General features: G+C 41.7%; 1 protein-coding gene across 3 annotated transcripts in view; it reads left to right on the top strand.

The window, feature by feature from the left end:
- Positions 1-7,641, top strand: part of PPP2R2C (protein phosphatase 2 regulatory subunit Bgamma) — an 89,006-nt gene extending 81,365 nt beyond the window's left edge. For all 3 annotated transcript variants that reach the window (XM_018561420.1, XM_018561419.1, XM_018561421.1), the window contains 3 exons: positions 2,600-2,769; positions 4,914-5,005; positions 7,306-7,641. In XM_018561420.1, coding sequence (XP_018416922.1) covers positions 2,600-2,769; positions 4,914-5,005; positions 7,306-7,597 — 554 coding nt within the window. In that variant the 3' untranslated portion in view covers positions 7,598-7,641. The remainder of the gene's footprint in view (positions 1-2,599; positions 2,770-4,913; positions 5,006-7,305) is intronic.
- Positions 7,642-25,845: the final 18,204 nt, after the last annotated feature.

The following is a 25,845-nucleotide window of genomic DNA, read 5'->3' as shown; positions in this document are numbered from 1 at the left end:
ATGTCTAAATGAGCAGATGACAGCAGAGGAGGCAGTGGAGAGGTAAGAGAGGTGATTATTCATTATATTCAGCTGATAGCTGCAGGGAACTATGTCAGTCGTATGTCATGTTAAGGGAATAACTCTGTGAAAAGTAATATTTTAATATGATTATCTGGACAAAAAATATTGGCTCAGAAAGCTGGTTCATACTGTTTCATATAACTAGGTAGTTGGCAATTAAAAGACATATAGCTACACTGAATGAGGGGGCCACTGATCTTATAGTATCTCTGTTTAAAGAACAATTACCCACAGCGCAACCAAGGCAACTGCATATGGCTAACTGGGTCAGCAAAGTCCAGCCAGCTTATAATTATTTTTATAGGGAATAAACTATATATTAGTTTTTGAGAATCTGTCCAACGTTGATTTCTCGTTTGTTTTACGTAGTGGGAGTGAGACTCCAGATTGAAGGGCAGGGAATGAGCTACTGGAAAGAGAAAGTCATATTATAATGTACCTTCTGTGGATCTACATATACAGTACTGTATACCTGTATTTTATGTGTTCTTTGTGTCTCATTACCTTCTAAAATAATCATAATTATGAATTAATTCCTTCAGTCATGCTAGCAGTTCCATCCCCTTAGTTTTTGGATATAATGTACGTGGTTGTGTGGTTCCAATGTCAAATATATCCCAAGATGCAGCTTATTCCTTCTGTCCCATGATAAAGTGCAGTTTCAGGGATTAAAGTGACAGTTAAATCATAAAAATACATTCAAGTACTTTAACTACTATCAAAAATGTATCTTACGTATTTGTGTATCACTCGGCTGTAGATCCTCAAATCATCTCTAGTGGAATCTTATAGAGCCAGCTGTCACTCGCGCAGCTGGGCGGATCCAGACCTAATTGTCGGGATCCGCTTCAGCTGCAGCATCTAAGTATACCGCGAGCTACAGCTATACTGAGCTTAGGGTCATCTAAGTCGGGATCCGCTCCGGCTGTGGCGTCTCAGTATACTGAGTATACTGAGCTTAGGGTAACGGGAGGACGCTAGTTTGTGTCCTCCCGTTACCCTAAGGAGAACTATGGGGAAAAACACTGACCCCATAGTTCTCCTTTAAGTACCTTAACTATTAATAAAAATGTATCTTATTTGTGTATCACTCGGCTGTAGATCCTCAAATCATCTCTGAATTGGTCCTGACACTGTCCTTCCTTCTGGAGGGGGACTACTTTTTGTTCCCCATGGTCTCTCTGTGTGTTGTAAAGTATTCACCACTCCAAGTTCACTCCAGTGATGGACTACAATCTCAGTACAGATTACAGATTAGTAAACCAGGGGAACTCCAAACTGTGAGTCTTTTGTTACATTGCTATAGATATCAGCACCTCCAGGGTAGCAGTACTCCTGATATTCCTTTGTCACCACTTTGATCTCTGTTTCAAGGAGCCTGCACCCCGATGATTTTAATCCACATCTCCTTCACCTGATGAACATTAACTGTTTGCATCCCCATTCATCCCTCCAATTCCTGTTAACATTTCACAGCAGTGTGACCTCATAACAGGGGTGAGCCTATGCACCTGGTGTATATCTACCTCCAGATTTAGTTTATAAACACACCTCTTGGTAGTTGCGCTCCTCAGCGTCTTGTTTTGTTTTTATACATTGCATACCGTAACTAAAATCGTTAATTTCTTTTTTTAATAAATGCCACAACTGGACTGATTTTTGAATGTGAAAGATCTAGGCTGCCTTAGACTTATGGATGTCCCTTACTATAAATCAACACTGACTATGATCCTGAAAAATGAAAGAAGTATAAAGGAGACAGACTAAATTTGTATTGGCTGCAGTAAACCATGCACAGGACAGGGACACCCAGGAACAGGCCAAGTAGACTTGTCCTGCACTTTTATTTAGCAACTTTATACAGCAAGTCCATAGCATAACATAAACAGAACATTTGCTCGCAGAAACGATTAACTAAAGGCAGGTCAGTTCCTGACTAACTGTCCCCATTGGGTTTCCGAAAACAAGCAAACATTTGTATCTTTACAGTGTTCTGTCACCACTCAGCCTTTTCACCCACCAGCAGACTTCAACAGCAGAGAGAGAGAGTGCGCTAAGCATCAGTCAGCTCACATACTGTGTACAGCTAAGTCTAGTATTGTGGTCTGCCCACCAGGTAATATGTAGACCACCTAGGAATGGAGGCTTTATTCTACCCAAACCTCTAAAGAGCCTCTGGGCCCCAGGACAGAACTTAAGACACTGATAAAACAAAAAGTTTTCTCCATGTAAGTCAAAAATCCTGGAGCCCCTCACCGTGTTTATGTGAGAAACCTAGGAATCACCTACACACCATCCATAATCCTCCCAGCCTGTGCCACACAGAAGCCACAGGATGCCTAGCTTATATATTTGTTATAATAGTGCAGAGCACAATGATTTTTGCATTACCATACAGCCAATCAGAATTCAGTGCATTGTAGTGAGAATTTTTGCTCTGGTCTTCTGCACTGACAATTCATTGCACTGTGTTCTGCCTTCATAAATAAGCCTGCAATCTGTCACTGCAGCAAATTTCTTTTTTCTTCACTTGCAGTTTATGAAGAGCCAGAGGATCCCAGCAACAGGTCATTTTTTTCAGAGATCATCTCATCAGTTTCGGATGTCAAATTCAGTCACAGTGGTCGCTACATGCTCACACGCGATTACCTCACGGTTAAAGTTTGGGACCTGAACATGGAGACCAAGCCTCTTGAGACTTACCAGGTAAAGGAAATCAAACTGGGAGAACACCAGTTCAGATCTGAATACATGATAAGATTTTTTCCAAGGTCATCGGATCAGTAACATTGTGGAGCTCATGCACACAATATGCATAAGATACCATATTGCTGGTGTAACTGACCCTCTAGTAAATTATCTATAGAAGAATATGGAGAGTGCACTCCGGGGGGAAACCATTAATCAATTTTTAAAGAGACACTATCACCAACTCACAAAAATGTCTGGTAAAAGCACAAAAAATCAAGTATATAAATTCTTACCTGCTGTATGTTATTCTTTCTATTAAATTACATTTTTATTAATTTGCAATGTGCCTTTGAACATGCTAGAAAAGCTAACTACTCTAGGAATAGTCTTCCCTAGCACAGCCACAGTTCCCTCTCCCTCCTTGCACGTCATAGCCTTCTCCTTTTCTGGGAGTGTCTAATGGCTGTCTTTGCTGGCAAAGCTCTTAAGCTCCTCACCTTCCTACATAGCCATTTATGTAGCTGCTGGTGGATGTGCGAAGGGGAAGACCCGTTATCACTTAAGCAAAGACTCTGAATCTTCTGGGGCTGCTGACATCACAATTAAGATGGCAGTGCTCAGTAAGAGTCTCAGGGCTTTTGGATGTCTACATGAGGGAGATATTTATAGGTACAATAAATAACATGCACAAACCATGTTAAATGGACACATAATCTTATGGAAAGATTCTTGTTGAAATGAATAGTATGACAACCAAGTCTCTTTAAAGCTTCCGTATCAAGAAAGAAGTATGCGGATACCATTGCTGGCCTCATGAGAATGCAGGTTGCCTGGCTTTCTGGCCTTAATACTTTTTTGAGTCATTGACCTGGAACAAGTATCCTCATAACGAGTGTCAGAAACATTAATAGAAATACTTGTACTGTACCCCTTTTATGTCAGTGATGTAGAAAGCTCTGACGTCAAAGCATCAGTGTGAACGCCAGAGAACTAACATTCTTAAAGAAATAGTTACATTGTCGATTCAGGGCAACGTGACAAGTCCTCCTGATAGCCAACTTCTCCAGCAAGCTATACTTACAGATTCAGAAGTAGTAAAATGCAGGAGTTCACCCTGGGTAGGGTCTGGTGTCGGAATTTAACTTGGTGGATGACACCAATACCACTTCTCATGACCATGTTCAGGTGTGGTGATTGGCTGCTCAGGCCCAAGCACACTAACATAGGAGAGGCTACATGACCCCCATACCTTGAATCCCTCTACATTAGAGCAATGAAGTAAGGGCTCCGATAGAGCTAAGAGGCAGCGAAGGAGCATGGATTAATGAGTAAAACTTTCTGGGTGGGCTATAAGCAGACACTATCACTGTGTGTTTCCTTAAAGAAGATTTCAGCAATGGTAGCCTACATCATTCTTGGCTTGTGGAATTAAAGATGCTTTGGCTTTCGAAATAGGACTGGAGGGAGGAAGTAATCTCTCGTTGCTTAGTAATGTGGAAGATGTTTCATCTTTTTCACTTCTTTTGGAAAATAAAAATTAATTGGACTTCCTAAGCGTGTGTGGCGCTCTCATCTCCTAACCAATTTTTGCATCAGTATCACTGTGAAATTTGTATTGGCTTTACTGGCTAATAGAGAGCTGCCCTCATTCCAGTTCTGGAAACAACACTTTGCGCTTAGATTCAGCAATCCACCAACATTTTTACCGTGGAGTTCAAATGTAGGAATATACCAAACCATTTTGTACCCTACATGAGTAATGCAGTCAGCGTAGTCTAATCACTATGGTATCATGTAATATGTCAATGCAGATGCTGGTTGTCCAACAACACGACCAGAGTTGGGAAGAGCTGAGAAAATTCCTTGTTCTAATCTTTGGACTAAGGTGACTGAGCTGCTCACGTGGTAATATTGCTATCCTGACTGACACTCAACAAAAATGAGGAATCCACTTGGATAAGTGGTGAAATATCTTCAGTACTATAGAACATGTTGAATGTGACTAACTGCTAGTAGCTCTACCTGGACCAAAAAAGTAAATGCTCAGAGGGGGTTCTAACTTCACCAAAAACTTTGGAAAGTGTCCTTGTAAAAGGAATTGTAATACTGAAAGCATGCAAAATAAATATTTAGCAATATCAACTTTTTTTTTTCCACAGGTTCACGATTATCTTAGAAGTAAATTATGTTCCCTGTATGAAAATGACTGCATTTTTGATAAGTTTGAGTGTGCCTGGAATGGATCGGACAGGTAAGATTTGTAAACATGGCTATCATCCACAACTAACAGAAAATCTAAGGCAACTTTCACACGGTCTGTCTGATCGGGTTCACCTGTCAGTTTTTCAAATGGACCCCATCAGGTGCTCAATACTAATCTATGGACACTCGTCCTTTTATACCCGGTTACCCTCAACTCTGGACTGATCCAGAAAAACAACGAAACAGAGTTCCGTTTTGCCAGACCAGTTTGTGCCAGACCGGGGGTACTCTGATGTAACGGACACATGTCAGTTTACATCCGACTCCCCATAGACCGACTTTGGGTCCGGCAGTTTTACTTCTTTCCTCCAGTGCAAGATAGAGGTAAAAACTGGATGGATACGAATGTCACAATGGTGATATCCAATCCGTACTGCTCCGGTAGGGCTGATCAGCCCGTGTGAAAGGGGCCTGATAGATATTTCACCACATACTGCACTGTATGATTGCTGTTACATATTACAGATGCTGTACTAAGTACTTAGTGAATATGGAGACTACCTTTGCTGATTTTTCCTCCTGATGGAAAAGTTAGGATCCTAAATGCTGGCCTTCTGGCTTTCAAGCTAACCAACACACTGAGTTTTTGACCTGGAACAAGTATGCAGATTAGCAGCTATGACTTTCCAATCTGTACACTTGTTCCAGGTAAGCAATTCAGACAGACTTATATTTACCTTTATCACATTATTACCTATAATATACTGTACTTTATGTAGATTCTCAATTTTATTTTAATGCATCATTTGTCAGCATTACTTGTTTTATTTTTATGTCCACATTTTCAAATGTTGCTGTTTACCAGGGGAGATCAGCATAACATGGACAGAATAACACAGAAGACCCCTAAAAGGAGAACTATGGGGTTCTCCTTAGGGTAACAGGAGGACACAAACTGGCATCCTCCCGTCACCCTAGGCTCAGTATACCGCGAGCTGTAGCTCGCGGTATACTGAGATGCCGCAGCTGAAGCGGATCACGACAATTGTGCCGGGATCCGCCCAGCTGCGTGACTGACAGCTGGCTCTGCCTATCTAGAGGCAGAGCCAGCTGTACCCACCCCCTCCCCCGTCCGTTCCACCAGTCAGCGCTGGCGGATCGGAGGGGGGAATCCAACCCCTCCCCTGTCACGGCATAGAGCCGTGACAGGATCGAGAGGTGAGCGAACGCCGGTATCTGTTCGCTCACCTCCCGATCTACTGAACCGACCTGTGACAGTCTCATTGTCACAGGTCGGCTAGAACTATGAGGTGAGTGAAAAGCACTGACCTCATAGTTCTCTTTAAGTGGGGTCATTCAGTGATCTCTCTGTAACTGGATAAAACACATTTTATTAAATAATACATCCCTCATGCTTCTTCTTATTTCTGGTGCTTTTACAGTGAGATTTATTGGTTGGGGTTTCCAGGTCACATAACTGCCATTACTATCACTGTAGGTTAAAACTGATCACTGACCCCCTACAATTTTATAGAACTGAGGAGCTCTACATGCACATAATTTCCTGTCATCCTCTACCTATAAACTCCTGCACACCATCACTGGATGCCGGGGCACATCTAGGGCAAGGGGTTTTTGTCTTGTGGGGTATTTAGCATTATTCCAGTTGGGAGGTAAGACCAGTGACTTGATTCAGATGAACAAGAGTGTATTGACAGTGCCCACAGATGCTTCAATTTGCATTTAATTTGATGTAACTGCCTGTGTCTTAATTCTTGACTCACTACACCTTTGTCTCAGACATCATGGAGTGCTTTTAGAGCATCAGGGGCATGCAACAAGCACCCATTTGTATGCCTGAAAGGGGCAGAAAGGTTATAAATAATATTATGCATGTTATGATTGGAATTTATATGGACTCCAACTTAAGGCTTCAACAGACCAATATTGGGCATATATATTGCCGGGCATATATGTACAATTGTAGCCTTATCAGCATGAAGGAAGGAACACCTCAGCTGATGGGTAACATATGTACTTCCTAATCTAGAAATTCACCTTCCCGGTTTAGTAGTTTAGCTTTCCATGTCATCTCTCAGCCTCCTTATTGTACTGTAAATCAGCAGGGTCACATCTGTTGAGTAAGCAGGGCGCTAACCTAGGGAGCAGTGACACTAGAACAGAATGTCAAGAATGGCTGTGCAAAATCTTTTTATTCAACTGTTTGTCTAGAGTTCCACTTTAAGCTCCATTTCTGGGCTAACAAGGTGGAGTTTTAAACTTTGCACACCTATAATGGTGGGCATGGATGACAGCTTCATCTCAAAGATTTTGTTTATTCTCTTTTAGCGTGATTATGACCGGCGCATACAACAACTTCTTTAGGATGTTTGACCGCAACACAAAGCGGGATGTCACCCTGGAAGCCTCCCGAGAAAGCAGCAAGCCTCGAGCCGTCCTCAAACCGCGCAGAGTATGTGTCGGCGGTAAGAGAAGAAAAGACGACATCAGCGTGGACAGTTTGGACTTCACTAAGAAGATCTTACACACGGCCTGGCACCCAACCGAGAACATCATTGCCATAGCAGCGACAAACAATCTGTACATATTTCAGGATAAAGTGAACTCAGATATGCACTAGGATTTCCAATTTCCCATAATTCCTCAGCCAGCCTTTCCAGGCGGCTCACACTGATGACCTCTGTTGGAAAGTTGGAAAGTCTTTTTGGTGGTGGAATTTTTCTGTTTTTAATTGCATTGTAGAGGTGACAGAGACAGCGTTGTCTTCTGGTTTATTGCCTATGGAAGGTTTTTTGTTGTTGTTATTCTTTATGGCAGGGGAAATTCATTTGATGGGACTGCTTTGAGAAATTTGTCTATACATACATACATACATACATACATACATACATACATACATACATACATACTGGCTGGAGATTCAGGCTGCAGAGTGGCCAAGTTTTTTTAAGTATCACCTTAATTAATTGACTATTTATGTTGAGTGTCTGTAATATGTCACTAGGAGTTCTGTGGCATGCTGCAAGGATGGAGCATATCTACAACAAGTGGAAAAGGGGCTCCTGGGTCTATGAGGGTCACCTGAATTTATGGAGTTTACTTACTATCATGATTCTTTAGAGGAAGCAGATCTAGTAGCTGAAATCTTGCAAAATGTATCCCAGTTATTGATATGTCACAGTTTACAACACCTGACAAATGGAGAGAGCCCTGAGATAGTGTGTCCTCTTAAAGATATGGCTCATCACACAATGGGATAATCCTTTAAGAGAGAGGGCCTCCTGCATTTGGTTGGTGTTATATTGTCATATTGCATTCTAGGCCTGTGCTTCATTGACATGCTAGCAATGCCTACTTATAGATTGGGGTATTAGTGCTACAGACATACATTTTTAGGATTTAACTCCTGTGTTAGTGTCACTCAAAGAACCAGCGTCCAATTGCCTTCTAAAGTTCTTCTAGTTGGACAGAGGAAGCCTCCAGACACTACACAATTACAAAGTACAGGATGTTTCCAAATTATAATAACAGCTTCCTCACACACAGACATGATTTTCTAAGGCCTTGGGCTCCAGAGGGCCATACTGCATTGTGAGTCATAGCTATAGCCAAAGGACAGCCCTTGACATACTATCCTTTATGTGTCAGTATTCATCATCCAAGGAGGAGGTTTATAGTTTGAAAAAGAAGCAGCTGTATTCGGGCTTGGAGGCTGGATGGGGTCAGGGCATCTTCATTTCCCATACATAGAAGATCCATCATATTGTGTCTCATTTATAAAATCATAGGAAAGGAAAGTGCCTGCATTACATATTGCAGTCCATCAGATTACAAATATAACTTTAAAAAAGAAAACTTATTGGTCATTCCATATTGCACCTTTCATACATGAGACCTACCATTACAGTATATATGTAAAGCATTACTCCAAGATACAGACCTGAGGATTTCCAGTAACTTCACACTGACAGTGAGTTTAAACAAACATTGTGTGCACGTGCTGGCTTTGGTCCTTATGTATAAAATTGTCTGAAGGAAGCACAGTTCATGCATGCTACAGCCAGTGCTGCGCTATCGCTTAGGCAGTGTCAAACTTTTGTCCCATGTAGCTCCATCACAAGGTGGCAGGAGATATATTTCCTGCCTCCTGGCCCTTTGGCTGCCTCTTTCATCTATATACAGCAGGGAAGTAGAGTGATGATGCAGGATCTTCATCAATGTGTTCTTCCTCTGCTATATGCAAGATGTCAGGAGAGCACTGCCAGTGATGGAGTGAGGCTTATTTGGGTAAGGTGTATAACAGTGGTATGGGGGAGGTCCATAGAATCAGATCTTCCTTTCATATTACCAGGGCAGTTTGGGTGGACAAAGGGGACAGGTTATTGGCTACTACGGACAGCCAACCCTGTACTTCCTTCAGACACATATGAACACTACTTCACCAAATTCAAAAATGTCAATAACCATAAGAAACTACGTCTTCTCTGGGGTCTGTGGTACCCAAGGTAGTTTTATGGTATTTTTTTTTTAATTTTGAAAAATCAGGTAGCTTCTATAAGGTAGACTATAAAGACCAACTCCACAAAAAAAAACTGTGTTTTCAGCTTTGAACAGGCACAGGTTTGTTTTACCACTAACTTCTGCAAACGCTCAGAAACGCCTTTGGCAATTTATTTCCTTGCAGTAGTCTGTCTTTTTCTTGACTCTACTCCCTCAAGACTATAACAATGGTGTATTTCTATCACAGCTGTGCTCCCCCTTTATTGGCTTTTTCTACCTCGTGGTAGAATCCACTTACAGACTGTGACACCAACTTTTGGCTTTGTAACGCCCACTGAAACTTGGCACAACTGGAAATTCTGGTGGAGTTATCTTGTAGCTGGAGTCTCTGATAAATATAAGAAGCCAGAGTGTGATTCTGCATTTCAGTAGCTATCCTAGATAACAGTTTTTGGTGGAGTTGGCCTTCAGGAGGCTTTCCAGGATTTCCAGAATTAAACTTATGGAGGGGGCTGTGATTTACAGCTCTTTAACTGATTGAGCCCTCATCTGAAACCAGCCTTGCTGCATTGGATTGCTTGTAAGCAGAAGTGCTGCCGTAGCAGCCTATTCAGTTTGCTGTGGTAGTACCTCCTATACAGGGGCGTATCTGCCGCGAGGCAAACAAGGCGTTTGCCTGGAGCGGCAGATTCGCGGAGGTGGGGGGCGGCGTTGCTGCCTTGCCTAGGGCAGCAGCAAAGGTAAATACACCGCTGCTCCTATAACAACCATAACCACAACCGTAAAGCTGCCCATACACTATATAACCTGCTTGTACAATCTCTCTACAATCTGGTTCAGATTTTCCAAGATTATCTAATATAAAGACAAGTCTAAACAATCCATTCAGTTGGCATAACATCAAACAGGCCCCTGCACAACATAGTTGATGGTAGACCTTATAGAGATTATACAATCAGAATGTACTGTATAACGTTTGCTGATGTCAGATAAAGGCTTAGACTTTACAGAGCACTTGGCTCCTTAATAGAAGAACTGACTGTTTTAAATCACTGAACAGCCGACCTTTATAAGGGGACTTTAGCACTTTCCCCAGCAACCCTCTTTTAAGCAGTTTGAGGAGAAGTATTGTGTAGACAAAAGACTGATAAAGAACTTCAGAATTATCAGATCATTTAGGATCTGTTCCTAGATAATACATCATGCATGAATCATACTCTATCAAGAATGTGTCATGTTTCTCATAGTCTTTAACATACAGATAGTATAATGCTTTATTTTTCCAAGAACGGCTCACCACAAAGTACACATCCTCAAGTCCATCAGTGCATGTATAGGCTTTAACACTGATGGCATTGTGCATAGCCACATAATATGTATCATTTGAAATGAATTGTTGCATTAACTAACTGATCAGCGCCTAAAACCTGCAATGTTTCTCAACAGAAGTATGCAAATTGAATTTTTCTGTGACTGTCACTCCGAAAATATAATTACTGGTATGTGACTAAAATAGTTTTCCATCGTGACGGCAACCAAAAAGAGCAGCAGAATGTATTGTCGTTTCAGAACTGCATACATATTTTGTTGCCTTAAGTGAACTACTTTTTCAATGTTTATCCACCCAGCTGTAGAATTCTGCTGCTTTCAACAATGTGTTTTCAAGGGGCAATCTAATGAGGGGGTAGGTAAGTCCATCCAGGGTCAGTCACCTGCTCAGTCCCTCAAGTTTCGGACCTTAGATGTAGCCTGTCCTGACTTCAGAAGAGGGCTAAGCAGTGGGCTAATGCCCATTGTGGTGTTTACTAACAGAGGCAAATACCTAGAGAAGGGTTTGACAAACTTTGGCCCTCCAGCTGTGGTGAAACTACAAACCCAGGACCTATTCACTTCTTCCTGTTCTGGTGCCTTATGACATGCATTGTGTTAAGGCAGCCTATTCATTTGATGTGGGCTTCCAAAACACAAATTAACAAACAGGCACCATTTTTAGCACTGGCAATGGAAAGCTGGTTGAAAGTGGTTGCTGTGCTCAGCATTATCCTTTGCCTGGGTGAAAGGATTCTGCTGTTGGGTGGGGAAACCCTCCATCGAAAACCCAATAGGACTAGTAAGGAAATATGAGAGAGTGTTGAGAAACAATGCTGTATCAAGAATAATAAAAAAAAAAAAATTGTCTCGGCATTATTGTGAAATGTACAGCAATAGGCTTTTGCATGCTTTTTATTAACCGAATAGAAGATATTTTTTCTTAAAGTTGCAGTTCTATTTTGCTCAAAAATAACATTTTATACCTGATAACTTTTTATTTCTTTGAAGACTGTGTTGCAGAGTCTACAACAGTATTTTGTTCTGTGAGGTATTGAGTGCAGAGCATGATACAAAATGGCTGCTCAATGGAGGGGGGAACCAGTCATGGGGGGACAGAAACTTCCAAGGCCAGGTCACCAAAACCTAACATCAGTTTTGGGTAGATGCTTTCGGGTTGAATCGCTGGCTTCTTGTATATCTTGGGAACTCTGAGGATGAGATCTCTGCGGCTATGTTCTGGGCTTCAATTTGTGGAAGGTTTTTCCCAGAGAAAAATGCAGAGGTTGCCATTACTGAATAACATTTTTCATTGGAGGGGTCAGAAGACAACCTACATCATTTCTACCAGTATAGGTATTCTTTTAGGGAAAGGTTTATTTAAGGGAATATTGTCTATCTTTAGAGAAACTAGCTAAATCAAGCCTAAAAAGGACCTTTCCCAGGAAGTTATCTCTAGATAAAATCTAAAGCTTTAGCTTTAGGGAATGGTTAGAACCTGGTTTCCATTGTAGTCTGTGACCTCACTAGGAAGATGTACCCTCTTTTTGTCTTGGTCACCATCATCACCAGGAGAGCAAGTGATAGGAAATTCAAATTTTAAGGCTGTAACACCGAAGAGTAGGGGAAATCTCCCATTGAGGACACACTGCTCTAGATGTGATTTCCCCTCATAAATTAGGGATTTTTTCCTCATTTCCTCTTCTGTCTCTGGAACAGCAATTGAAGGGAAATGTCCCCAATGGGACACAGTAAAAAAAAAAAAACATACACTGACTGGGGTTTTAAACCTTACAGATTCCAAACCTAAAAAAAAAAAAGTTGATGTGAGGAGCACGAAAAAAAAATAGTGTTCCTTCACAATTCCCCTCAACAAAGTTCTTGAGATTTAATCTCACTTGGTTAAATATTCTTGTCCAGGAGGAGTAGATGAGTCCTTACTATGCTTTCCGCTTGGTAGCTGCCGTTACTTTATTTTGAGTGAATTGATTACAGATTCTTTTAAAGAGGAGTGAAATCAAATGAAATGCAATTTTTTTGTATTTAGTTTTCCACTTTTGTAGTTTATAGGTGTATATAAATATCCTGAGCCCGCCACTATGTAATGTATTAAACACTAATCCAGGCAGAATCATCTTTAGCCTTGCAGTATAGTGCTAGTGAATAATAACTCACAATTTAAAAAGAATGGAAAGTAACATTGACTTATCTTAATTACAAATTAATAGTTACAGAAATAGCAGCAGTTTAATATTTTTGTCTCCTAAGGCCCCTTTCACACAGACTTTACAATCAGGTCTGACTGTCAGTTTTTCAGGGGGATCTGATCAGAAGCCCAATGTTAGTGTATGGGCAGCCAGATCTAAATGGACGCGTGTTACCCCCGGCTTCAGAAAGGTCAGAAAAAACATCAGAGATCTGTCTCGCCGGACCCGATCGTCCCGGATCGGGGGTAAACGGATGTAAACGTATACCTGTTCATTTAGCTCTGGCTACCCATACGCTAACATGGGCCGGTAATGTCAGTTTTCTCCTCCATCGCATGATGCCCTTCTGATCAGACCATGTGAAAGGGGCGTAAGGCCTACCACCCATCTTACACTGCAGGTCACTGAGTTTGATGGACTACAGCTCCATTGGTGATCCTACTCAGTACACTTTTGACTTTTCTGTTATGGTGTTGCACAGTTGGGTCTTTTTAAAACAAATGTATCTACATTCCTCATTTTTATCATAAATTCCAAAATTAAGAAGTTTATCACTGATCTTAGCATGTGGACGGAGCCATGCAAGTCATTCCATTATGCTCCTTTGGCCAACTACACATCTGGGGTTCTAGAGCCTAATATTTTAGAGCCAGTTATTCAAGACCGCAGCCATTTCCAGCTGGTTGGTTATTATTAGTGCAGTGTATGGAAACCATAGCTTTATATCTTGACTATAACTAGGCAGGTTATGGTGTGCTGAGCTAAAAAAAAGAATCAGAACGCCCATCAAGAAACCAGTGTGAAACAGAGCAGAGCTTTTTTAAGTTAGAAGTGATCTGCATGTCTTATTCCATCACAAAAAATTAGGCCGTTATAACTCCAAGCAGGATAGTGGGTGGAACCCCTTTGTCCATCCAGAATTGCTGGTTTATAGCACAGGTACAGCCTAATAATATAGAACCATTTAATTAAAACTGCATACAGCTGTTTCAGGCATAATATCCTAAATTGAGTCATAATCCTCTTTTTTGGGGATTTGTGATGGAAATGAGACATACAGGTACATTATGTTTTATGAAGGTTCTGCTGTGCTTCGCACTGGTTCAGTAGAGAGCTTTTCATCCACCTCACCATAGCCTGTCTGGTTATACTATTTATTTATTTATTACAGATATTTATATAGCGCTGACAATTTACACAGCTATTTACATAATACACATTCACATCAGTCCCTTTCGTCATAGAGCTTGCAATCCTAAGTTCCCTATGTTAAATGTATACATAGAGGGCTGATTTAGACAGCAGCTAGTGAACCTTCCAGCATGTTCTTGGAGTGTGGGAGGAAAACTGGAGTACTCGGAGGAAACTCGCGCAAGCACAGGGAGAACATGCAAACTCCTTGCACATAGTGTCCTGCTATAAGTATATTTTCTTTCCAGGTTGAATGTAATATCAGGAAAAATACTGCATTATAGCCACTAGGTGGGGCGGAAGACCATATGAAATAACTACTTATTTCATATGCTCATTAGCTACATCTAGTGGCCATAATTCTGCTATTACATTCATTTTGGAAACAAAAAATACTATTATTATTCACTTTGTGCCCACATAGAATAAAACAAATGTACATGCAGTTTCCTAGGAAAAATGACTTTGCAAATGTTTTATACATTCACCGCTTAGTGTTCAGCTAAACATTTTCTCTGCAATTTATATTTATATTTTGCTGCTTTTAATTTAATAAGACAATTCTAAAACCTCTATTGCATTAGAAGCTTTCATCTATTCATAGAAAAAGTCAAGCTCTGTGTTCTCCTGGATATGTCAGTGAATCATTAACACATTATTGTAATTGTGAAATCCATCTTTTCCATCACGTCGGATGAATGTTTAACTGTTCACACCATTGAAACTTCATCTTTTTTTCACCCACCATGCTTAAACTGGATTTATCAGTTATCTTCAATGGAGGGATGGTGGAATCCTCAGTGTGGTGCCTTGGTTTTAAAAATGACACTAAACCCAGGAGGTAAACTTTAAAAATGCATTAAAGTACCTTAACTATTAACAAAAATGTATCTTATTTGTGTATCACTCGGCTGAAGATCCTCAAATCATCTTTGAATTGGTGCTGACACTGTCCTTCCTTCTGGAGGGTGGCTACTTTTGTTCCCCAAGGTCCCTGTGTGTGTTGTAAAGTAGTCACCGCTCCAAGCTATCTCCTGTGATGGACTATAATCTCATGTTTTGTTTACTAATTAGTATTGGAGTTATCGTCTATCACACGAGTGAGCTTGGAGCGGTGACTACTTTACAACACACACAGGGACCATGGGGAACAAAAGTAGTCACCCTCCAGAAGGAAGGACAGTGTCAGCACCAAGTCAGAGATGATTTGAGGATCTACAGCCGAGTGATACACACATAAGATACATTTTTGTTAATAGTTAAAGGTACTTGAATGTAGTTTTAAGATTTAACTTCTGAGTTTAGTGTCGCTTTAATTTTTAGTTGCACCGGCAGGTTTTTTCCCTTTTGCAATTGCATTTTTTTTTATATAGAAATATAAAAATAAAATAAAACAACTGTATCCGAAAAACATCCAAAGCTGAGAACGTGAAAGCAGAACCAAGAACTTTCAGCTGGGAGTTCTTCTGAATCCCAAAGAGATTAAGAAGCCAGTGGATTTTTCAGCCCTCTATCCACTCATAACTGAAATATTAGCTTTGTGAGGACTTGTTCTTAAAGTTAATCTCTATGCAGGTTTATTTATTTATTTCAATTTGTGCTTTCGAAGTAGGCAGAGAGGACTGTCGGAAAAAACAAAATGTTTACATTGAACTATCCCGGTGTCCTGTATGGCAGACAAGTGACTGAGAAATACATTTTACTTTACAGATTTTCCTTTTAAATAATGTATAAACTTCTGTCGGCAGACAAATATGCATGTTTTATAGTTTGTCTTTGGGAAAACAGCTGCTGCTTTCAGGCGCAACAAGCAAAACTCTTTTTTATATATCTATTTCTTGTATGTCAGAAACGGTACATACGGAAGTGTATGTTTGAGTTTTCTTTTCTAACCTTCTGCTGTAAATACCTGTGTGAAGCACAATCGCATGTGCACCGACTCAGCCATACTGCACACAATATACAATGTGTCAGCTTTTGTTTGAGAAAATAAGGAATGTGTTTATATTGTATAATCGACTTACAATGGACAATATATGTACATATTTACTATAACTGATGTGAGGTTTCTCTTCTGTAAAACAAAAAACAACAAAAAATGATTGTTATTCTAATATGGACAAATGAATGACAGAAAGGCAAAGATGATTGGTTTTACTTGATTACAGTCTCAGAAACAAATATTATATTTATCCTGGCTATGGTGTGATTTTATTTCTACATGGTTTCTATTGGTTACATTATGTGATTGTTTGCTGCTACTAATGTAACGATGATTCTTTTGGGCAGCAGTGTATTTCACCCATATTGTAAAGTGGAAGATGAGTCTCTGCCCATGGGCTCAATGTAGCCTTTTGGTTGGCTTTAACCGGCCCTTAGAGCACTTTTCTTCCCCTTAAAAGAAACAATGGGACACAGTTCCTCCCACTGAGACCAACAATGGGGTATAGTTCTTGCCACTGAAACCAATGATGGGGAACAATTCCTCCCACAGACCAAAGGATGGGGCATAATTAATGCACGTACACAAACAATGGGGCACAGTTTCTCCCACTAAGATCAACGATGGGGAATAATTCCTCCCACTTTCACAAACGATGGGGCACAATTTCTCCCACTGAGACCAAAGATGGGGCACAATTCCTCCACTGACACAAACAATGGGGTACACATCCCACCAATGAGTCCAACAATGGGGCACAATTCCTCCGAATGACACAAATAATGGGGCATTATTCCTCCCACTGAGACCAATGATGAGGCACAACTTCTTCCACTTTCACAAACAAAGGGGCACAATTCCCCCTTTGACACAAACAACAGGGCACAATTTCTCCCACTGACAGAAACAAATTGGGAACAACCCCTCTCACTAACACCAATGATGGGAATCAATTTCTTCTACTCACAAACAATGGTGTACTATTCCTCCCACTGAGACCAATGATGGGGCACAATTCCTCCCAGTGACACAAATTGTGGGGCACATTGGTCGCATATGTTTTTACCTCCGCAAAGGTGGAAATTGGCTTTAAACTCTGCTTGGGCAAAAACAAGGCTCTAAACATGCAGCTGATTCTGGAACCAAGGCCTCAGATAATAATGAAGAAATTCCTGGTGTGTAATTTATCTTGTGTGCCTATCGGATTAACACATTTGGTGCCTAGTCTGATAGTTACTATTACACACTGCTGCAAGATTTCAACAGAATGGCATGAGCTTCTGCAATACCAGATTATTGGGAGTTTTGTTTGGCCTATTGAAGTTTACAGGAGAAACTAACAACAAAAGATGCTATGCTAAGACGTGTGACACCCTTTTCAGATTCTAATCTGCCATGTGGTACTAGTGAAGCTTTTGTGTCGTTTTTAACATAACCTAGAAATTCCATTTCATGGCCACGCGTTGGGACAAGGGGGCAGATCAGGAAAACAGAGGGAGAAATCTCTGATCTGCATACTTGTTCCATGTCAGAGCCTAAGGAAATATTAAAGGCAAAAGGAAACTGGTGCTAAAAATAAATGTATAATCTTTACAATATTTATATAATTAGAAGGGATTAGATCAATACAAAGTGTCTACATTTCCTACAGTGTATGAGTTAGATGATTCTCTACCGATAATGAACTGATATCTCAACCGTCAATAAAGCTTCATTAAAGTGACACAAAACTCAAGTACTTGAATGCATTTTTTAGATTTAACTTGTGACATTTTAATCCCTGATGCAAAAATTAGATTATTCCCAAACAGCAGGAAGTTTTTTGGGGATTTTTTTAAACATTTGCTTGGATTACTTTTACTGGTTTGTATGTGCAATGCTGTGCACAATTTGATGCCCTGATCTCCAAACCTTTGGAATTCTACAAAACATGTTTCCTAATGGAGATTTGCTAGACAGGATAAACATTTTTAGCATAAATCACTGAGGGCAAGGGGGGCAGTTTGATTACATTAAAGCCCTTTCACACGGGCACCGTCCGTTCCGATCAGAAGGGGATCCGTGCACAGATCTGCTGATTGGAGCAGTACAGAACGAATGTCAAATTTGTGACATCAGGGTCTGTTCTGTTTCCCCTATTGGAAGATGGAGGGAAAAAACTGACCTAACTGAACCCATGTTAGATAGATTAGCTATCAGATGTAATAGTCATCTCTGAGGGCCAGCAACTCTATTTTTGTTTATATCTTTCTTTGCACCATTTTAGACTCTGTGTCCTGCATGGCAGTGGGTGTCAAAGACATTTCCTAACGGTCAAAATTGCTATAACAAATATGGTGAACAGTGTTTATTTGCATTAAAACACATGGTGGCAACTACTGTTTGCGTGGGAAAAGATAAACTGTGGAGTTAGCTAACCCCAATGACGATCATTCTTAGTCTGCCGGCACGGGATTATTGTCCTGTGAGGTGGAAATTCTTTGTGCAGGGTGAGGCTGAGAGTTCTATCACCACAGACACCATTGTATATATCGCTGGGGTTCCTGCACCAAGGCATTTTTCTGAAACCTTCCCAAGGTTGCTAAAATTGCAGTTCTGCAATTGAAGCTGCCAAAAACTGGGATCAGTAGTAGATTGCCACAATGAATCACTTAAAGGAGAACTATGAGATTAGTGATTTCCACTCACCTCATAGTTCTAGCCGACCTGTGACAATGAGACTGTCACAGGTCGGCTCAGTAGATCGGGAGGTGAGCGAACACATACCGGGTTCGCTCACCTTCCGATCCTGTCACGGCTCTCTGCCGTGACAGGGGGAGGGGCTGGATTCCCCTCTCCCCGCTCCGATCTGCCAGCGCTGACTGGCGGAACGGACGGGGAGGTGCAGGTACAGCTGGCTTTGCCTCTAGATAGGCAGAGCCAGCTGTCACTCACGCAGCTGGGCGGATCCCGTCATCTAAGTCGGGATCCGCTCCGGCTGCCGCTTTGGGTAACGGGAGGACGCTAGTTTGTGTCCTCCCGTTACCCTGAGGAGAACTATGGGGAAAAACACTGACCCCATAGTTCTCATTTAATACTGCATCTCTTCATTTTAGTGGTGAAGAGTAGACACTTGCAACCGGCCAATGAAATAGCACGTTTTTAATTACTGATTCGTTTTGAATCATGGTGACTTTTGGTTACACAAATGTAGATCAATCAAGCATTGCCATTGTAATATGGGCTTTAATGCATTGTTCCATTTTTGTTTTATTGGAACTGCTGTATCGCATCCATCAATTGTATTTTTGTTAAAGTGTTGTGACGGTATATGCCTAGATCCACTTAATAGCAGCTCTAAGGCGTCTCCAATTTCTGAGATTCGAATGTGTGATTTCAGCTTTGCCAGATTATTCAACTCTTCATGACTCTCTTTACGCCATCTAGGATCAAACTGTCACAAGTGTTGACAAGAGCTGGGAATTACATGTTTCCTGGTCTCTGGAGGGGCACTGAAGGGCTTAAAGACAGCGACTCGAGCTGGTTCTCACTGTTACTTTCTGGCAGCACCTGGTTATCAAGTCGTGAGGACTGCAGGGTATCAGCACAGAGGATATAATAAGGCTCAGAGATTGTTAAGACTGCCTGGAAGAAATAAGCACAGAGGAACGGATGAATTTCAAGACATGTTCTCACCGAGATGCTCTATGACTACTTGTATAAAAATAGCAGACGCCACAGCGCCTATGAAAAAGAAGCTCATGAAAGCAGACTTTTCTCCTCTTTAATACTGACCTATTTAACCGGCTGTCAAGAGACTAAATGTTCTATTTTAATGAAAATCAGCCCAGTGGGGTAAAAAATTTTTTTCATATTAAAGCAATTTAAGGGCCAATATCATGTTAACATCAGGCCCGGCGCTAGCTTGGATCGAGGGGGGGGATGGGGGGCGCAAAATTGCACCTTGCCCACCTTGACCAAAATCCTAGCACCGGCCCTGGTTAACATGATACTTCACTTACTGGAATTCTTTTGTGAGCTCCCAAGGTGATCTATCTCCTGTGGTCCATGGACCACCTGTACTTCTGCCGGTATGCCCTGGGTGGTCCCTAGCCAACCTTCTATTCTTCTCATTTGGAAGCTATCAATGCTAGCCGTGGGAGGCAAGTAGGTCAATGCATTTGCTGTTGCAGTTCCCCCCAAACCTTCTAGGACTCAGTTTAGCTGATCAATGACACCAGAGGGGAATATACATTCCCTTGCTAAGCCACTCCACTGTCAGTACCGTAAGGCTAAATATCAATAGAATGAGCCAGCACACCCAGATACTTTGCATTAATAGATTATATTGTAGGCACACGGTTACAGCAATAATTATAAAGAGCTAAACACAGACACCAGCTAATACATATAAAGGTAAATAGTTAAAACAGATATATCAATTAAAGCACCAATCTGCAATTGCAAAAGCAGCTTAGCCAGACAGAAGAAAGACCAGGAACAAATGAGGGCCAGAGACCCAACATTTCAGGGTAATCAACCCCTTTCTCAAGGTGGACCCTAGTACTGCAAGGCTCACCTTGAAATGAGTAGTGGTACAGGTGGTCCATGGACCACAGGAGAAAAATCAGGGAAGTCTTCTAAAGTCAGTCCACCAGGGTACTTTTCAGGGCTCTGCCAGCATCACTTGCCACATCTACCCTAGGGCAGGCAATGCTCCTGTCACAGTATCCAGGTTGCCTTCTAAACATAGACTTTGGCTAACATTAGGGGAGACCCAGAATGCACCGAGTATCCACAGAAGGGTGTTTCTTAAACAATTTTCTAGACTGTACAGAAAAAAACAAAAAAGCGCCAGACAGGACTGCTCAACCAGTACAAACCAATGTACACATGAATAAAATTAGAATCAAAGTCTGTTTGGAAATTGATGATTGAATAAAAAATTGGTGAATGAGTAAAATAAAAAACACGTTTAAAAAATGTGTGTCTGTAGGATGCTGCCCCAAATCAGCCGGGGAGGCTGTAAATCTAGGGAAAAAACACAAACAAGGGGCGCCTTTCCTGGTGCAGACAAATTTATTAAGATCAGAATAGAAGAAAAATATAAAACATACTCACAAAATTCATGATAGAAGTATAAAAAGTATATAAGTTAAGTCCATGGACCCAAGGTGAAGTCTATGAAAGCTGCACAGCCGTGTCTATGTGTCAGCAGGAGACTGTGTGCTGTATGATGACGCGTTTCCGGGGTCACGCCCCCTTCATCAGATACAGACCTCCTCCGTCCCATGTGCTAGATAAAGAGGTGACTGGCCAATCGGCAAGTGTGCGGGAGCCCTGTCGGTTTAAACCGCAGCTGTTACAGGGTTTGTGTAACGAGTCCTCCGTGACTAAAGACATTGAGCCCTGTCCTGTGACTGACGGATAGCCCGTCATGGCGCTGGACCAATCATAAGAGGGCTATACGTGGGCTCGCCTGGAGGGAGTGGCCAGTGTTAGCATCCAATCCACGAGGCAGAAAACCGAACCTTGTTCTGCCAAGTGGCGTATCGATTGTGCAGCATGTCAGCTGTACAGCAAGCACTATGAGAGGGAGGTGGACTGTTTACAGAGAGCAATTTAGAACACATACCATGACAAATGTAAACAGTTCATCGTCAGCTAGCAGAGGCTATGTATGCCATGACAAAACAGATTTAGGCTGATAAGCAAGAAATATTGAATAAATTGCACAATGGATAAATATATATGTACAGACATATACACAGATATATAAAATTGAGACCAGATGGAATATACATAACCCCTATCTGAGACAGACATAAATAAACCATGTATGTGTATAGGAGAATGATGGTTATATATATGAATATACATGGAATTAATGAAATCAATTTTAAAAATCAATTTGTAAAAACAACCAATGAAAAAATGGAAATAAGAGATGCGTATGAATAAATTATCGGCATTAATGCGTCTTAGCCGTGTGGGATTGTCAAAATTAATTCTAGATAAGTACATGTAGTCTATGACCTCTTAATAGGTGAAAGGTTAAACATATTAAATTAGTTAAAATAATTCGGATAAAAGAGAAATGATTTGAGAACAGAGAAAATGATGGAAACATGGGTGCTGCTAGTTGAATGTATTAGTTGGCACCTGATAAAACAATAATAATACTTGTTTATAAATTAGAGAATAAGACTTAATGTTGGATTAAAAGATTAATAATTGGATTTAAACATTACAATTTATTAGAGTTTATTAGAGTGATGGCCAGCCCTGAGTCATAATCAGCAGATATATTTGACTGGATAAAAGGCACATGGGAGAGCAGAGACATTCGGGGAGAAGGGTGGCTGGTTGGAGAACAGGTTTGAGTTGGGCAAGAGCATTCTAAAGATAGGCTTTGCATAAATGGGCTGAGGCATCATATGAACGGTGTCAGGTAAAGTACAAAGAGACCAGGATAGTGGTACAATGGGTACCTCATCAATTCTTGCCAACAATTTACTACTTAGATAGCACAGCAACAGTCATGTATAAGTTGGTAGTAAATAACCAATATCCATCAGGATTGATATCAGAGAAATATCATAAATGTTATGCTTAGTTAGTTCCAGACATTAAATAGCATAACTAATACTGGAAGTGAACACACAGCAGCAGGTGTCTCGCCACCATGCATGTGAGGCCCCTACCATGTAGAAGAGGTATCTGTTACATATTAACATTTCTTATTTCATAAACATAGGTTTCTATATTTTCTGCATGTGGAATTTTAAATTTAGATAGTTTGTGTTACTGTACATGAGGGAAGCAGGCTTTGTGAAATCTCATTACTGAAAGTCCTCGGGCTATGAGCATCAACCACAGGGACCTCCTAGTGACACACTTTTACACATATGAAAGTTAAGTGACTATCAAATATTAAACTAAAAGATTGTGCCTGTTCATTGAACAGTGTGGAATTTTGAACTTCTAAATAATTCCTACATTGTACAAATAACTTCTATTACTATAACAATGTTGTGACGGTTAGTTGTGTGATATGAATACCTTTTAGCAAAGTATACAGAATAGAGGAGTATACTGTAGATTGCAAAACATATAGCAGTGTACAGAGTGCAGCAGTTGATGTATAGCACACCACACAGATTATATACAGTGCTATTGTGCAGTATACCCCACACTGCTTTAAGTGAGTAGTGTGGAGTTTATGACATAGAGCACAGCAAACAAAATTCAGTGGTATGCAGTATATAATGTAAATGGAGGACTGAAGAACATAACCTTGAGCACTGCAAACACAAGCAGGTTGGAGTGCTTTAAAATATAATGTACAGTATGGTGTACACGGTGGCGTACCTAGCGTATGGCAGGCAGGGCACGTGCCAAGGACACCACTTGAGGGGGGTGTTGCACCACTAAGGGATAGTGGCGGTGTTTACCCTTTAGTTAAGCTGTGCCCCATTCAGACCTCCCAAAGGCACAGACCCACAGTGATACACAGCATAGCCAATCACTGCTGTCATATGTAAACAGAGAGCTGGGGCAGGGAGTTACAAAACACACTTCATTTGTCGGACTCTGACTGATGACTCTAATAATGCAGAGCATGGCAGAGGAAGTGAGTGTTGTAGGCATTCCTATGCCCTGGCTGCTAGTTTACAGGTGACAGCAGTGATCCACCTAGCTGTCTGTCACTGCAATCACTTTGGGTCAGCGCTGAGGGGAGGTCTGCATGGAGCACAACTTATGGGCCCATTCACACATCTAGTTACCATGTTTACCGCAGGGCAAAAGGGGCAACTGCACTGGGCCCATGATTTACAGGGGCTCACAACAGCTGTCCCTTGAGCACGCAGAGGCAGGCAGAAGACAAGCAGCACGTCCAGTAGGAGATCATTTGTCACTGGCCAGCCCTTTCTCCCATCACAGCGGTTCCCGGCATGTTCCCTGAATGCGCCTGTGTTAGGGTTTCCACCTGTCCAGGATTCACCTGGACAGTACTGGTTTTGAGTCTTATATTTGCTGTGTCCCTGTTTCAAGCCAGCTGAAGCCCAGACACAAGATATCACAATGTAAGGCAGACAGGGGCAACCACGGGGTCCTGGTGTTCCTGCTCCAATGTAGACCTCTGTTGTAAATGAGCTCTGTTGGTCTCTCTCTTTCTCTCCCCCCCTACTGCATGTGTAATGCTATATTTATACAGTCAGAGCCAGGATTGTGGGGGGTGCAGGCGCAACCAGTGTGAGTGTTGTTTGTTTTCACATCACCCTTAATGTCCCTCAGCACACAATTTGTAACTTTTTCAAACACTTTGTGCTTTGGGCCATTTACCCAAGTTTACCTCGCTCCCTCTCCTTGCTCTCCCTCCTGGCTGTCTGTCCTCACTCATCCTCCTCGGTTTCTCATTTTCCCCCTGGCTGTCTGTCCCCACTCTCTCTCCTGGCTGTCTTTCATCTCTATCTCCCCTGGCTGTATCTCCTCACTCTTTCTCTCCTGGTTGTCTCTCCTTACGCTTTCTTCTGGCTTTCTCTCCTCGCTCTTTCCCCTGGCTGTCTCTCCTCTGGCTGTCTCTCCTGGCTCTCTCTCCTGGCTGGCTCTCCTGGCTGTATCTCCTCACTCTCTCTCCTGGTTGTCTCTCCTTATGCTTTCTTCTGGCTCTCTCTCTCCCTGCTCTCTCCCCTGGCTGTCTCTCCTGGCTATCTCCCCTGGCTGTATCTCCTCACTCTCTATCCTGGCTGTCTCTCCTCGCTCTCTCTCCTCACTCTCTCTCCTGGCTGTCTCTCCTCGCTCTCTCCTGTATATTCTCCCAAAAACAAATTGACACACGGCACTAGAGTGTTCTGGTTTTGCTTGAAGAAAAGGTGGCAACCCTACCAGACACACACACATGCACACTAGAGCATATTTGATGCACCTGGATTGCATTTAGCTGATTTAAACGAAGGTTTCCATTAGGCTTTAAAAATATTTACAATCTGAGGGAAGTATCCACCAATCTGTCCACCAATTCAAGGCAGCGTTCTTCTTTCACTGTCCACTCTTGTAAAATCTTCCTGCTACCATCCACCATGTGGCATTGTTCCTGCCACTAATCACCAAAGTAATGCAGCAGTCCTCCCTTGCATTGTCCACCAATGTAAGGCAGCATTCTTTCTTACACCGTCCAACAATGTAAGGAGGGGTTCTTCTTGCCACTAACCACCAATCAATTTAAGGTAGCATTACTCCACTGACCACCAATAAAAGGAGGCACTGTCAAACCTTTACACACTGTGTTGTATGTCACATACTCTGAATCACTGCACTTTGTACAATGTGATGTACATTATGTCCTCTGGACCACTACAATACACTATGCTACATATGAAATACTCATGATGACCTCATTTGGTACTGTGCAGCTTTTTATATAATCTGGACCACTACACTCTATACATTGTGCTCTATCCTACACACTGCAGACTGATGCACAATGTATGCGGTATAGGCCACATTCACATGACTAACAGCCGGCCTATACAGATCCGTGCTGCGTGCACAGCCGTATCGGGCCGTTCCCGGGAGGGACAGGTGCTGCGTGTGATTTGTACGCAGAAGCCAATTCTTTTCTATGGGAGTACGCGGGCATATGCTCACCCGTACTGCACATCCATGCGGGTATCCGTACTCGTACGCAGGCAGGATGAATCCTGTCTGTGTCCAAGCAGGGACATCCGCACCGACGTG

Source organism: Nanorana parkeri, unplaced genomic scaffold, assembly GCF_000935625.1.
Source record: "Nanorana parkeri isolate BGI_ZX_2015 unplaced genomic scaffold, ASM93562v1 scaffold523, whole genome shotgun sequence".
Lineage (NCBI taxonomy): Eukaryota > Metazoa > Chordata > Amphibia > Anura > Dicroglossidae > Nanorana > Nanorana parkeri.
This window is presented reverse-complemented; position numbering and strand designations above follow the sequence as displayed.